The sequence below is a fragment of the Anguilla anguilla genome, chromosome 8 (genome assembly GCF_013347855.1).
Source record: "Anguilla anguilla isolate fAngAng1 chromosome 8, fAngAng1.pri, whole genome shotgun sequence".
In the NCBI taxonomy this organism is placed as follows: domain Eukaryota; kingdom Metazoa; phylum Chordata; class Actinopteri; order Anguilliformes; family Anguillidae; genus Anguilla; species Anguilla anguilla.
This window is the reverse complement of record NC_049208.1, coordinates 54,743,436-54,759,223: the sequence shown is the minus strand read 5'-3', so window position 1 is coordinate 54,759,223 and position 15,788 is coordinate 54,743,436. Positions and strand designations below refer to the sequence as shown.

Genomic DNA, 15,788 nt, shown 5'->3' with positions numbered 1-15,788 from the left:
TGGTAATGAAGACAGTTTCGTGTTGCAGAGGTAGAAGACGGAGCCCAACAACATGAAACTACCTAAACCACGCGACAGTCCGTTCCAGCCGTTCAGAGCTACACGCGCTGCTGCATTTCCAATTATTTTATCTGCATATGATCGTTTCAAAAATGAGCAACCTGTTCGGTGCCGTTAAGACCAAAACCACGAAAAGGGCATGGTACCCGAGACGGTAAAAGACATATACACTGTTCGGTTTCCCTTCGACAATTAAATAAAGCATAATAATCCAGCAATCACCGGACTCACCGAATTTACAGCCGCGGTTGGAGGGTTTGTGGTCTCGGCGTCCTCGCGGCGGATCGAACACGGGTCTCCTGCTCGAACGTAGTTGCGTCTGCGTCCTCTCCGCCCGGGAAGCCTGTACTGAACTGCGGCCTCGTGTACAGGAAAAGGACAATCCACATATACGAGCCAGTCATAAAACTCCACGAATGCCGGCAAACCTCTTGGAATACTGGTTCCACACGGATTATGGCCGTCTAGGTAATATTTAAATGGGTTACAACATCAGCGGTAAGGAAGACGACACAAGACAGACTAATTTCAATTAAAACCAGCAGAAAAAAAGGTTTAACATACTTTAATAACGCTGTAACAAGCCCATTGCCCGCACATACGCACACACACACACGAAAACATTTCCACAAAAAATGTTGTTTTGTGTATGTTTTATGCCAACAATTTATTATTAACGGAACACACAAAACACCACTCGATGAAACATTTGAAACTGTATTTACACAATAAGTTCATTATATATATATATATATATATATATATATATATATATATATATATATATATATATATAATAACAAAAGTTTTTTTATGTTTTTCACAGTGACCCAATATAATTCTCCCGTTACACATCTGCCATCTGCTCCAAACCAAAATGCCAATTAAGAATGAAATTCTTATTTTTCCCTTTATGGAATAAAACACATATCTCCTGAAAGCGAACAGATATTAAAATATATATTATATATTATATTATATATATACAATCGGGTTTTACAGGAATATCTACACCAGCTTTCGGATAAGGACTAGAAGTCCATTCAGTCCTTGAGAGGATTTATTATTTGCGAAGATCATAATTTACATCATTTTTTTTCACATTGGCAAATGCTTTAAAAAGCTAATTTTTCAGAAAGTGTTTGGTTTAAAAAAAAAACATGCACAGCTCTCACTAAATAGAATCTGGGCCAGTCCATCAATAGGCTACAATAAACGTCGAAATTCATACACCCAAATTCCTACTTTGAAGGATTAATATTAATTTGCTCTTTCAAGCTTTGTTCACATCAGTTTGCTTTTCCCCGTCCTTCCGATAAAAAATAAAATAAAATAAAATTAAAAAAAACATCGTGATGCAACAGACAAGAAAAAAGAAATGCAAATCAAAATGGACAAATCAAGGACGATTGAGGGGGGGAAAACCACCAACATGAAACTATTCATGAAAGAAACACCCACGAATAAACAGTATCTTACACAGATATGCAAACATGGGGGCATCCTTAAAACCGGATGTGCCTCACGCAAACTTGACTGTGGAAGGTGTCGAATTCAGACAGCTCAAATAAAATTTGAATCACGAAAAACTGTAATTTGCAGTAAGCTCCCGAATTCTGTTTTCGCGATTCATTTTCTTCAGTTTCATACGGCGGTTCTGGAACCAGATTTTGACTTGTCTGTCCGTCAGGTGGACGTTACGACTGATCTCTAGGCGACGCTCGCGAGTCAGGTACATGTTGAAGAGGAACTCCTTCTCTAGCTCGAGGGTCTGGTGCTTGGTGTAGGGGCACCGTTTCTTCCGCCCGCTTTTCGCTGTCAGCCAGTTGGCTGCATTTTCACTTTTTGAATTTCCTAAAAAAAAATAAATAAATAAATAAATAAAACGGCAAAAAACACGTTTTAACTAACAGCGCAGTCAACAACAATTTGTTAATTACAAATAAAATAGTACAACAGGGCTTTATACATTAGAAAAGTACCCTCCCGTCCCCGCTTGAACTTGTAATTAACCTTTGTACATTTAAAAATTAAGTTTCAAAATATAATGCCCAAAACAGACAACGACTCCTACCCCTTTTTGTAATCTTTACCCAAATAAGCAATGTCCGTAACTGCGTCCTGAAAATATGCTTTCCAAACCCATTCAATAAGTAAGGCCGTATTATTTACAGGCCTGCTCCTACGCTAAATAAATTATTAGAATATGTTCTCAGCACTTTTGGCGCAAATTTATTGTCAGTAAAATACGGCTTCACCCACCACAATACATTTTCGCCCGATTACAAAAGCCTCCTTTATTTTAATTTTTACATACTCTCATACACAGTAAAATTTTCTGTGTTAATTCAGTTCTTACATGGTACATATGTGGCCTCTATTGGACTATTTTGCACTTTTGCACTCCGCTAGAGTTGAATTAACGCTGAGCATTTTACTGCGTAGATTTTATTTTATTTTTTACACAAAACTGAAGATGGTGCAGCCGACGCTGGCTATGCTCCGAACATTAGCACGGAACATTGGGGAGGTCGACTCTGAGCAGCGTAAATGTTTACAGCGGGAGTGAACGGCCCAGTTTACAGCAAAAACAGAATGCCCCGTCCTTATACCTGTCTCAGCACGCCTCGGGAACAGACACCATTCGCACACCTTTACGACGGCAGCGTCCTCACCTTTACTGCCGGTCCCCGGGCTGTCCTTGTACGCGTCTGGGGCCTCCGGACCAGATGACTCGTCTGCCGACAAAGCTCGTGTCTCCTCTCTCCGAGGCGCGCGCGCGGCGCTCAGTGAAGACGCCTCCTCGCTCCCCTTCCGGGCCATCTCCGCCGAGGTAGAGGATGATGAAGGCGGGGTGTCAAAGCGAACCGGGGGCTGCGGGTCAAAGTGGGGCAGGTTGGACTGAACGCCGTGATAAACCTTAGTGTGCGCGTGGGTTTGAGACAGGCGGAAGTAGCCAGGCATGGGGACATTGACGCTGTCACTGACTGAGCCCGCGGCTGAAGTCAACCTGGTATAGGAGAGGTCTTCTGCGGCTGACGGTTTGGGACACTTCTGCGACTCGTAGACACAGTAAGCGTTCTCCTCTTTAATGTTCGGAGAGAAGCATGGGGTGACGTGCTGGCTCACGGCCGGCTGGTTCACGCGGCACGACCTCGAGGCGTCCAGCCATGTATCCGTCACGGGCATGTAGGGGCTGGACGCGGGGACCATGTTTTGAGAGCTGGGCTCGTTGCGTTTCCCCAGTCCTGGAAAAAATCCACAGTTTGGTAGTCCGTAGGGCAGCTCGGAGGCGGGCGGCACGCACACGCTGCTACCCTGATAGTAGGGTCCGCAGCTTTCGCCTCTGACGCTGATCAAGGAGTCCACCAAAAATGAGTTTCCTGGAGGGCTGCCGGAGCATGACATTGTTGTGGTGTAATTTGGCGAAGGGAGAAGATAGCTCTTTCTGGCTGACATTTCTTGTGCAAAACATGCCGAATATGATTAGCGATACCCCCACTACACTGTGAAAACAGAAAACCAATTGAAACTTCTGAAGAAAGAAGACTCCGCCCCTCCCGAGCCACGTAACAACACGGGGTCATATCCATCTCGGTCTTAAGCAAAAAAAAGAGCAAAAAATGTACATTCCGTTAGTTTAATCTTGAATAATAACGTCGCACGGGCGAGAGAGAGCGCGCCCAAAACCTCAGTGTAAAATAAATGTGTGCAGTGCGACATAGGCACAAGTGCGGCCTGTACACCACAGAACCAAACTATTTCACTAACCAGATGTTTAAAGATGGAAGTCATAAAGCTGATCCACATCAAATCAGTTTTATGAGTTGTTTCTTCACCAACCGTTTGTACAAAAAAAAAAAAAACAGTTTTTAACTTCACGTGACGCCGCCGGATTGGAAGTGCAGAATTAGAGATTTAATTCAGGCCCTATTACCAGTCACGTGCAGAAAGACGAAGACAAACGGGTACAAAACGGCGGCGTCAGTGCTTTGTTAACGTTTTTGTAAAATGAAATAAAAGAAAATAAAAAGGTTTATCTGAAAGAAACAAAATCACTGCGGCGATTAGTATTGCAGAGATACCAATCACCAAAAGTAACTTTCGTTATTGAATTGTCTAGAGCGTTACATTTATCAGGTTGGCTAATTCTACCCTCCGTCCGACAGTCTCCACTATAAAAGAGATTTAAAACAAATTCCAATTTCCTTGATATGAACAATATTGAATTTCCCAGTACAAAATACCTTTATTCACTTTGGATTTTAGCTGGAAAGCAACGATTTTTGTGAAACCAAAAACTAAAATGTTTGAATGGGTTAATACTTTCGCAGACCTTTCAAATTTAATTGATACAAACACTGAATTTGGAATAAAATCTTTGAAATTAAGAAAAGTCAGTTTTGGTGGGAAATTCAGTACAATATAGCCTATATAATACCGGAATGCCGGTGTTAATTAATCTGTAGACGATGGAAGATGACAAATCACAAGCAGATAATAAAATAAATATAAGATGGCAGAATTTAAAGTAATATCTATGCCAGAAAACAAAAATAAACTGAACGAATACAAACTCTCTGTGATATGTACATACGTCTATCGATGGAACCAACATCGCAAAACATGTAATAATATGCGGTAGGCTATTGAAACACCAGTCCTGCGCAATGCACCTTAAATGTAGATTACTTAAATAAATCTACAATCTCACGTAGCGTTTATTTTACTGAAATAAAACGAAATTTAGCACAAAGTATTCACACTATCGTCTATTTTAGGTTGTTCTTGTTTGGTTGGTAGAAACGCCGTGGCGTTCGCTATCTTTGTAATATCGACTGCTCCCAATAAGAAAAATTCCGAATTCAAAGGTATATCGAATCTAATCTATATATATTCGCTTCTGTGTTTAGTAAGAGAAGCGGTCGGCTTGACAGAGTAGCCTAGTCACTTTGCGTTTGCACGCCAATTACCAGTGTACCTATGTGTGTGTATGTATTATACACACACACAAACAAACACACACACACACACATATATATATACACACAGACAGACAGACAGATAGATCAAACGTTATTTTATTAAACGTCTTTGCGAAGGGTAACTACGCAACGTTTGTGTTTGTGTTCCTCGTACTGTAACTGTGCCGCAGCATTTGACAATAACTGCCTTCCTCGAGATTTAGAAAACAGAAGTGCTCTGGTGCACCGAACACCCTCTCGCGCCAAACAAGATTGTGAACTTTGATGGGCGCTCGTTTCTTCCCTCGAGCCGGCGACTAAAAATAAACGGATAAATAAATAAGGATTAATTAATCAAACGGGAATGAATATAAAACTCGGCCCATAAAGCATGACCGACATCGCCACACGATGCGAGGATACTAACAAACCAAACTGCAGATGGCAAGCCAAGTATAAAAATCGCAGCCAAATGATGAATAATTCTACACGCGTTTATAGACAAGTTATACAATAGGTATTTGGACACCTATGTACATGGTCAGCAAATCTGTTAGATAAAAAAACAACAGCCCATAAACTTTAGTACATTTAGAGGTTAAATCACCAGGCAATGACTAAAAAGTATTCCAGCGTGAGAATGAATATGCATTTCTTTTATAACTCAAAAAAAGCGTATGCATATTTCTACGGAATCATATTCGCCAGAGAGAAGCGTCGTTATGTTCAACAATGGGGCGTTTTATCGCATCCCGCGGAAGCTTTTTATTTTACACCGGAGACAAAAGCTACACGCGCACGAGGGTCAATAAAACCCAGTTTCAGTGGTTTCATGTAGCCTGTCTTTTTGAAAATCATAAAGCACGCGACCACCGCATCTGCACCACAGTCTTAGTCCTCGCGTTGGACCGGAAACATGTGGACTTCAACAATAACTCCATGTTCTCTCGCGTGCCCTTCAATTAAATAACTAAACAGAAAACTTAACAAAAACTTGCCTGTTATAAATAAAACAGCATCAGACAAGTTTAAGTAATCCAGACAAGATTCGTATCATTATGGATATGGATCGCAGCCTCGCATATACTTTCAAAAGCGTACCTACAGTTTAATTTTAAAATGGACACGAATGGTTTATTACATGACGGCGACGTTAAACAATATGAGCAAATATAAGGACAACAGATTAACATTCGGAGATATAGGACACAGAAGCTTATGTATTGGGTGGCTGGTGTTCATATCGTGGCGTTGACCGTTTAAAAACAACCCTACTTGAGCAGCGCGCGCCGCCATACTGTAATGGCTAACATAGCATTTGACATTGCTTCGACATATGCTCGAAAATATAAATATGCTGAACGAGTGTCTACAGGCAACGTAAAAACAACGAATGCTTTTGTTGGTTAACAAGAAACGTTCACATCTCGGCATAGGTAACTCAATACGGTCCTTCTGCGACTACAAATGGTCACCGGGATTATGTTGTTAAATAAAATTTACCTGTACGCGCGTTTGAGGCAAAAAAGGCAAACAGCGAGTCGCGGAGGTTTCGGGTGGGATCCTGTTGGCGTTTCCCTTCCCTCGACAATGACATTGATCGAAAGAGCGCCGCCCAGTGGAGAAACCTCAGTGGGAGGAAGACTGGCAAACACCGGAGCCAATGCAGGACGCCTGAAGTTAACGAATGAAGCCGCAACGATCCGCACGCATCGGGTTTTCAATCGCTGCTGCTGCTGCTGTTGTTGTCGTATTCTTAGCAACAGTTAATAACCTTGGTTCTCAGACGGTTTATTGCACCGCGCTCCAATCTTGCAAACGCCCCAGACACAGGCGGCCTTTATGGCCCGGTTGCTGCGGCAACGGGGAGGATGTGTCGTAATTAGGTCGGGATTCCACAGACGCTCAAAGGATGCGCCGAACCGGACCACGACGGAATGCCACAACCATAAACCCTAGGTCTTTGTTTATTGGTCTATAGACGGCCGTGCGCACGAGATATCGCAGCCCATAACGTTCGGAGAGGTAACTGGACGTTTTCACACTGCAGGGCACTACGTCACTGACAGCGCGAGTGGACACCGGAGGAAACTTCCTAATTCCAAGGCTGTAGGGGTGGCGAAAAGTTAGGCTACAAAGAAGTTCAAAGCCAAAAATGCGACAACAAAAATCGCAGATTTGTAGCATAACACCTGGTACCAATATATATCAGCAGCAGTCAAGAACAGGTACATTGTTGTTTACATAGACAGAAGGACTACGAATTACAAATATTTACTGCATATTTCAATAAACCCAAAACTTATTCCTCGTCCCGTGCGCAGAAATTGAATATTTCACTTGATAAAATAGCCTTTAAGAAAAACATTTCCTTTCCAATGTCTAAATGAAAACGAATATTACATTTAGACATTGTACACTAATGTGAATGTACATGAAGAAAAAAATAACATATGGGTATTCAGTTACAGCTTGGAGAAAAAAAACTGAGTTTATTGTGTAACATAAAATATATCAGATATTTGAGGTTAAGCTCAGTCTCAAAAGTAAAAAAAAAAAAAAAAAAAAAAAAAAAAAAAAACCCCACGCGCTCCCTCACAGCCCTCGAGCCATTGTTGCGTCACTTTTATTTGCATGTTTAAAAAAGAGTTCTTGGAAGAACTGAGGTAACGCGTTTATTTCTTGGAAAAAATGCACGAATAATAAAAGAAACAAAATGAAAGCTGGGGTGAATATCATTTACATTTCAGACAGAATGGCGAAGCACAGACGAGCAGCCCATCCCGTCCTTCTAAAAGTCAACACTCCCATCCCCAACGTACCATACAAAATATTATTAATGCATACATTCTTGGACAGACCAAGCATAGTGCCCCAATCTTCTTATGTGAATATTGTTCAAATGAGGAATCTCACTTAAATATGCAGCACCTTATTCGAATATAAATGGACCAGGAGCTACTACTTGTGATCAGGCAGCGACTCAGTTTTACCTGCGCGAGCATACGTTTTTGGTTTTTTTTTTTTTCTTCTTCTTTATAATTAAAAACAACAATAAACGCAAATAGCTGCGCATAAATTATCAGCACTTTTGCCTGTATATACAAAGACGCTGTCCACCCAATATTGCTTCTTCTCTCTGCGTACAATACTCAATAGTAAAATACGACGCACCAGAAGTGAATAATTATGTTCTCGTTTGCACATACACGTGAGTGGGGTGAGGCCGCGTGCAGCAGCCACGGTTTAAAGTTCATAATATTGCACACCAACAACCTCGTGCCTGTCTGGCGCAACAAACTTTACTTTAAAAAAATAAAAATAAAAAGATGCAGATGAAAATTTGTCGGTTTATGTATAAATAGACCTGAATCGGAAACAGCTTACATAGTGTCGACCTCCGCATCGCTGTTTTTTTGTTTGTTTGTTTTTGAACCATCAAGACACAACGAGGGCAGAGTAGGATAGGGTACAACCTGACAGTCTCGGCGCAACCAGCGCAAACACAGGTTGAAGGACTGAAAACAGACGGCGTTCTCTGATCATTCAGCCATTAACTCTGTAGAGTCGGTGCGCGTGAACAGGAGTAATGCTGTGGACAATGGTACTTGGCCTCGCGAGGTTAATGCAATAGGTTGCCGAATGGCGCCCGGGCTCTTCTTCCTCGCGCTTTCGGCTAGTCTTTCCGCATCCTCGAACTTGAAATTAACCTCTGGTGTCCGGTGCTTTCGCGGCCCTGACGGAGTCCGAAGCCACGCGCGCTAAAGCAGCGGGTTTGTGCTGTAATACTGTAGACGGTCCCTGTTCAGTTTTTTCTCCTTCATTCGCCGGTTCTGAAACCAGATCTTGACCTGGCGGTCGGTGAGATTAAGCATCCTCGAGAGATGCAGTCGTTTCTCCTTGTTGATGTAGACACTAAAGAAAAACTCTCGCTCCAGTTCCCTTATCTGATACTTAGAGTAGGGACATCTCTTTTTACGCGTTCTCTGGCCACCTGAAAAATAAGGCCAAAAATAAAATGGGTAGGATACAAGAAAATGGTACTACAACTGCTACTACTACTACAACTACAACAACTACTACTATTATTACAAATACAACTACTACCATTACTACAATTACAACAACAACAACTACTACTACTACTACTACTACTAATAATAATAATAATAATAATAATAATAATAATAATAATGAAAGGACAGATCCAAAAACACATGTAAACATTTTTGTCAGGTTTAAACATAAGGCAATTGTACGTTTTACCCAATAATCTAATTGTGTTCCCCTAAAAATCGTTGGTTCTGCCAGTTATGTAGATAAGGGCTATGTTACTATGATATGCCATAATACAGAAATTAATTACATGCTCTTAATTACTCTAACAAAGATAGCACCAAGTCGTTACTTTTATCTAGAAAAACCCACAGAAAAATAAATCAATATTAGTGCAGCGCTTCAGCCAAGAACATCGGCAGTCCTGCTTTATATAGGTTTGCTTTAAGACGGGTTTAGGTTCACGCGCACACGGATTTCGCAGGTGTGGTGTGGGTTTGACAAGTCTCTAGAATGTAATAAATGCACTTTTATTGAATAGCATAATGTTAATGTCTTTGAGACGCGTTTGGCGTTTTAAAACGTGAAAGGTATCCCATGAAAGAAAACAATAATTATAAAACTAAACAGAGAAATTATATATAAGCATAATATAATATATATTCCGAGAGGGGAATGGGAAAAAGAACTTCCCTGATGTTTTGTTCACGGCCAATTTCAATTCCTTGCACATGATGTTGCACTTTATAACAACGTTTTTGTTCTTCCTTTTTGGGGGAAATCTAAAGACCCTACATAAACCTTATATGCTTATAAAACAGCACATAAAATTTTTAACAGCACCGCGCAAGAATGTAAACTTTCCCGCGCGGCCGGTCCGCCGTGTTGATACGTACTGCCGCTGCCAGGCTTCTCCCCACTGTTGCCGGAAGAGGCCTCCGGGCTGCTGATCTCGTCTCCGCGGTCTTTCGCGTCGGTCTCGCGGCAAGGACCGGGCGCCGGAGTCGTCAGCTTGTCGGCGTTTTTCTCCCCTGGGAACACGTCGGACAGAGTCTCGGTGTTTCCGTATGCCGAGTCGAAGAACTGGTCGAAAACCTGCGGCAGCACCCCGTTCCTGCCCACATTGGCGTAGAAGCTGGAAGCCGCGCTGGAGCCGGAGTGGTAGCCGGCGGAGGGACTGTTTCTCGCGAACATTTCCCCAGCGGCCGGGGGAGGCAGGCAGTCCCTGTGGACCCGGTTTTCGGTGGGGTAGCAGTGAGACAGTTCCCCTCTGTGGTGCCATTTACTGGAGGAGTCGATGGTGTAGTCCCTGAAGGTTATCTCTCTCACTGGCTGAACCTGCGGCAGGTTAGACGAGTAGGTGTACGTCGCAGGGCACGAGGACGGGGTCTGGGCTAAAAACGAGGGGAGGCTGGAAAAGTCTGTCCCCGAGACGTAGTAGGTGCAGCTGGGCAAATACATGTTCGACCCAACCGAGACCCGCTCGTCAAAATCCATCACTTCTCTTGCTGGGGGCTCCTCCGAGTGGCGGCGCGTGACATGGTTCTCCGGCGCCGCCTGCTCGCGCCTCTTTGAAGCAGGTCCGCAGAGCAGAAATTTTGAGACGGCGAGCTGACGTGGAGATCCATCTCCATCCATTCCAGAGAGACACGGGTCACGTGACCGAGGGCAGAAATTGACAGATTTCTCCGAGAGGACCCGTGTGGGGTGCTGCCCGTGTTTTCATGAGGGCTTGCATGTGCGTGACGCCCATTGCCGGCTGTCCTTAAAAAACTGCCGTTGTGGTTTTGTGGCTCTACATAGCCCTGGAAGAATTTATTTTCTTAAATGACTTGAAGCCAACAACGAAAGCCAAACCTTGTTATTAAAGGTTAGTGTAGCCTACATTGATTTACTGTGTTCCAAGCTTGGAGCGACACACAAAAAAGAAAGAAAACAATTTACCACTTCCGTCCAGAGAATAATAAGAACATTTACCTTTAAAAATAAAAAAAGACTGCGGCAATAAGCTGAATCGTATATGCGAAACTCTGCCCGGGGACAGGAATATTGCCACAGCTGTTCTACTTTTAACTTCTATTCAAATAGCTAGACAATATCCCAATTATACCTACTGTACACCGTATGATTTCAATTGAGGCAAACGGACACCGACGTATAAAGGCCACCTGTCTATAATTTGAAACGGTTACGATGCCTCAGAGAACACATAGCCTATTTCTGTAGCTTGATTCAAATAAGGAACGAAGAAACGAGGTTCTTCCCAATTTCGTCTGAATATTGGTTTGTTAGAATATATTATAATAGAATAACTGTATTTTTCACAGGGGGGACTTCAGATCATGTTAGGGTCTGTGTGTAGTTATAACAGTGAAAACAGAACACGAGCACCATTTCAAAAAATGAAGAAAAAAAGGCCAAATGAAGTGGGGTCGACATTTGCTTGAATTTTGAGAGTGAGAAACTGATTCAAAACAGAAACAAATGAGAGCACGCATTTACATTTACACCCAACCTAACTTAGGCTACATTTGAATTATTTTTCCTTTTCTAACGAATCAGCGGATTATAACCATGCAGGTTCACTGAATCACAACTATGCTACACGTTCATTCTGAAAGTATAACGCACTATATTATATATACTGAATGCCCGAAATAGTTTCTGCTCAATTAACTTTAAAAATAATGAATCAGACTTGTGTACTAATACGGTTATAAAACGTGAACTGCAGTCAGTCGTGCTCTGCTGTCTTTAAAGGGAGGAATGGAGGAAACCTCTTCTGTTAATTTAGGATGTGTTTTGACAGAGGGAACGTTTCCGGAATATTTTTCCTGCAGGACACAGATGCCGAATATATGCTGCAGACACACAAAATCCGCGCGCACATAAAACACAAAAAAGCCAATCCATAACATATATCTGTAGCCTACATATTTAGAACACACGAGGGCTGACGACTGAACGGCGAGGTTACAGGGGAGGTAGACCGAAGGACTTGTGGAACTTCATTTCCGAAAAAGAACCACTGCGCAATGGTAAATACTAATCAGAACAAAGCGAGGGGCGCGCCGAGCAATGTGCACGTTCGGGAAAGTTTGTTCATACCCAACAAAGGAATGCAACCAGAAATGAAAGCAAATTTCTTAATATGAACGTTAGAATAGCTTAGTGGCCGCATGCGCGAGTTGGAACCGTCGGTTGGAACGATCGAGGCCACCGGGGTGGTTAAACTGTTTCAAATATTTTCCATGGATTTCTGTGTCTTATTTTCCCTCTGCGATTTTAATATTTCACCTTCTCTCCCACTGTTTAACGCTGAGGCAGCGTGAAGCCAGATGCTTTAAAAGACCTCAACTAAGCGGGCCGACCTACGGCGTCGCTACTGCCGTGAATGAAAGACCCAAACAACGATTCGGCCTCCACAAATAACCCACAGGTACACTTTAAAGCCCCATGTAGGCCTCTGCGTCGCTGCAGCGGAGCACAGAGAAATGCGCCTAATGCAAGCGCTGGGTCTAACCTCGCGCGAAAGGGGTGCATAAATATTGAAAGGGTGATTTTAAAAAAACAAAAAAAAAAAAACACGTTGGAGTAATTCCTACAGACGTCTAGTTCATTTGGAAACCACGAATTTTGAGCAATGGTAACAAACAGCAATATAATAAAAGTCTATGGCCTTGTGAAGACAAGTAAATTCAGACAAATTCAAACTGTTCTATTTAGGGCTTTTCTATAATTAAACGCAGGGTACCCAGGAGAACTAGGCTAATGCCAGCTCGAGACTGGCCCGCGGGGTTTAAGCCGTTTTTCCCCTCTCTGGACAGCTGTGGCTGTTCTGAAACAGACAAGACCAAACTGGCCAGACTTCATGACAAGACGCCACCTACCTTGACATTCGAGACGTCTGACGAAACCAAGGGCCCGAAACCACGGGCTAAGCTTTCAGCAAAGGCCAGTTTGAGGGAGCAGGTGACGTCCGTCCTATAAACCTAATCTGGTGGAGTTTGGCCTCGTGCATTTTCGATGCCAGTAGGCTATTATAATGTAAAAAGTGAACTTAATAGCCGCGAGCGGGAATATAGCTTAACTCATCATATAACTTAACTCGAGTGAGCCTATTATAATGCGTACACTATTTTAAATGTGGCTTAAATGTTTTCAGATACTCGTATTCGTGTTGTACTGTAAAATTTGTTTACTTGTGCGAAATTCCTTTATAGCCTACGTTTGTCTGACAGCACGCCGGCTGTGGGTAACTTTCCCCGCGCCAGAGCTTTGTCCGCGTGGTAGACTTCAAGTTCGGGGGAGGAGGGTCACCGCTCGCGCCGCGGGATCATGAGAAAGGACTACAGGCGCCATTGAGGACACCCTGTGTGCCCCGGATGAAGTTTGCCTGATTACTGATTCATTTCAAATTCAGATCAGACTCTGGTCTTCGATTGAGGAAACTCTTTAAGGTTCCAGAATGTTTAACAGCCGTAGAGGATCAATAACGGCTTTTTATTTTAATTGCCGCCGAGATCTGGGAAGTGAAGTGAAGTTGAAGTGAACTTCAACTTTCCGGCTAAGATCTCGCCTTGAGACAGTCGGTCTGTCACGTCGCGTTCGGTGGAGACACCGGGAAGTGCCAGTTGCTCGCCCTGCCAGCCAAGCAAACGAGGACTTAATAGGGCCTACGAGAGTAATGAGCAAGTAAGCGTCGCTTTTATTTTACATCGTGATGTAGAGATCCGTTTTGTTTTAAGGATTTTACACAAAAGATATATAACTGAATATTGACTGGTTTGCACACTTACGTTGAAATACCACAGATAACTATTGTCGAGTAGTACACCAGCAGTAGGCCTTCATTCAAAACGAATGATTATTGTTTGTTTTGTTTTAAAAAAAAATAATAATAGCCTACATTTAAAGCAACATTAATACTTCTAGTCAGCTCACATCTAAAATGAGAATAGACCGCAGCGTTTTTGACGAAAGACAGTATAACAATAAAACCTATCTGTCATATTGTGTCTTTTGCTGTGTTTGTGTTTCGGAAAATTCCAAATAAAAACCATGATCATGTGAAGCAAATTAAAGTTATGTTCTTTTAAAATATTTTTGATGTACTGTAAATTGTTTGTTTGCGTATCATTCGTTTTCAGTCGCATATTCTCTTCCAGCACCTTGGGGGAGACCACAAAATATACTTGTATATAAATAAATATAGGCCTACTTGTATGTCCACCGAAAAAAGACGCTAGAAAGAATGACAGCAGCCTAAACTCTAAATACATTAATATAATGAGTAACATTAGTGTGCAACCGTTTATTTATGTAATGGCAAATTACGAGGTGGAATGTCTATGTCTACACCAGTCATACAGAAAACGAAGAGCAAGAGATTTAATTATTTCGTTCTTAGAGCCTAGATTTAAATCCGTTATTTTGATTTTTATATCCGTTTTTTAAATTAGTTTGTTTTATAAACTGTAGCCCTAGGCTACATAAACATTTCGGATAAGACCGTAAAAGAAAAAGAAATGGGCCAAGTGGGCATAGGCTAACACGAAAAGGTGATTATTAGTTGTATGGATAGTGGCTTATTTATATCCAATGCAATCACTTGTTAATAACATGCCATGTTTGAAATTTTCACCAAGCAACGTTTAGTAAGAGCTAACTAACTTCCAAGTGTTTAAACACTAGCATATAACTAAGAGTTTACGTGAGTCCAGTATGGATAGATGTTTCTGAGTAACGTGTAGCGCACTTTAACCGAACTCAATGTACTCTATTGGATTGTTTTAGCTCTAAATACACAGAGTATTGAACGTCTTTAATGTGTATTCACATAGCCTATAACCTGTTAACCTCGTCGAATCACGAATTGGCTACCCTACTTCTCCAGCACCCAATTGCGTCTCATTAAAGCGACGTCAACATGGCGTGCCTCAAGATGTTTGCTGTTTGGTTTTGGTGCCAAAGGTTCTACTTTTTCACGCAACGCTTTCTAACTTGAATTAGGCCTATATCTTTTTTCCTCGGCTGTGGAGTGTTTGGACGTATAAAGCGAATAATGGTCTGTGGCGGCTGGTAGATTCTGATTCCACTAAGAAGGCCACAGTGAACTTCATGTATATAAAGTGTTTAGCCGTTGGCCTCAACTCCTCACGAGAACCTCCCGCTTTCTGCAGGTGGAAACTGTCTCGCGGACACGGCCAAGCATGCTGAGAGGCCGCCACGCGCCAAGGACCGGTGTGCACGAACAAGTCAAAGATGGAGACATTTTCACACTTTCACATTGTGAATACACTATGGCGGAAATAAAGGAGGCCCGTGATCAAGCGAATAATCTCGAGGACAGATGACGTAGCTACAGCGGTCCTTGGGTCACTGTTCAACAGGCCACATTTTGACTATTTCCCCAGAAGAATGCATTTTACAGGCAGCGAAAAAATATAAAGAAAACTTGAACCGAGAACAAATATAACGAACCGATATGTAGACTATCGTACATGAACGATGAAGAAATACACAGACCTTTAAAGACAAAATCCACAAGCGTAACGGCAAGATTGGCGATAGCCAATAGCTAATAAATTGTCAGAGATTTACAATTGTTTTTTAATAATCGTCGTCGTGGTTATTGGCATCATATTTTAGCCGAGGCTTAAAGTATTAGCACTATGACTGTAACCATTAACATAAAATATATTTATT

General features: G+C 42.2%; 2 protein-coding genes and 1 long non-coding RNA gene across 4 annotated transcripts; 1 reads left to right on the top strand and 2 right to left on the bottom strand.

The window, feature by feature from the left end:
- Positions 1-854: 854 nt before the first annotated feature.
- On the bottom strand, positions 855-6,936 carry LOC118232769 (homeobox protein Hox-A10-like). Of its 2 annotated transcripts, none has more exons than XM_035427865.1 (3): positions 6,528-6,936; positions 2,736-3,308; positions 855-1,914 (listed from the first exon to the last, which is right to left on the bottom strand). In XM_035427865.1, exons 1-3 carry the CDS (start codon positions 6,619-6,621, stop codon positions 1,640-1,642), a joined length of 942 nt encoding a protein of 313 aa, XP_035283756.1. In that variant the 5' UTR covers positions 6,622-6,936; the 3' UTR covers positions 855-1,639. The 2 variants fall into 2 exon arrangements, with proteins under 2 accessions (XP_035283756.1, XP_035283755.1); XM_035427864.1 differs by having other exon boundaries at positions 857-1,914; positions 2,736-3,659; positions 6,528-6,602.
- Positions 6,937-7,613: 677 nt separating this feature from the next.
- On the bottom strand, positions 7,614-10,777 carry hoxa11a (homeobox A11a). Its single transcript, XM_035427866.1, has 2 exons — positions 9,977-10,777; positions 7,614-9,018 (listed from the first exon to the last, which is right to left on the bottom strand). Exons 1-2 carry the CDS (start codon positions 10,716-10,718, stop codon positions 8,786-8,788), a joined length of 975 nt encoding a protein of 324 aa, XP_035283757.1. The 5' UTR covers positions 10,719-10,777; the 3' UTR covers positions 7,614-8,785.
- Positions 10,778-13,036: 2,259 nt separating this feature from the next.
- On the top strand, positions 13,037-15,680 carry LOC118232772. Its single transcript, XR_004766389.1, has 2 exons — positions 13,037-13,775; positions 15,263-15,680. It is a non-coding gene; the product is annotated as an uncharacterized LOC118232772 (long non-coding RNA).
- The last annotated feature ends 108 nt before the right edge of the window (positions 15,681-15,788 follow it).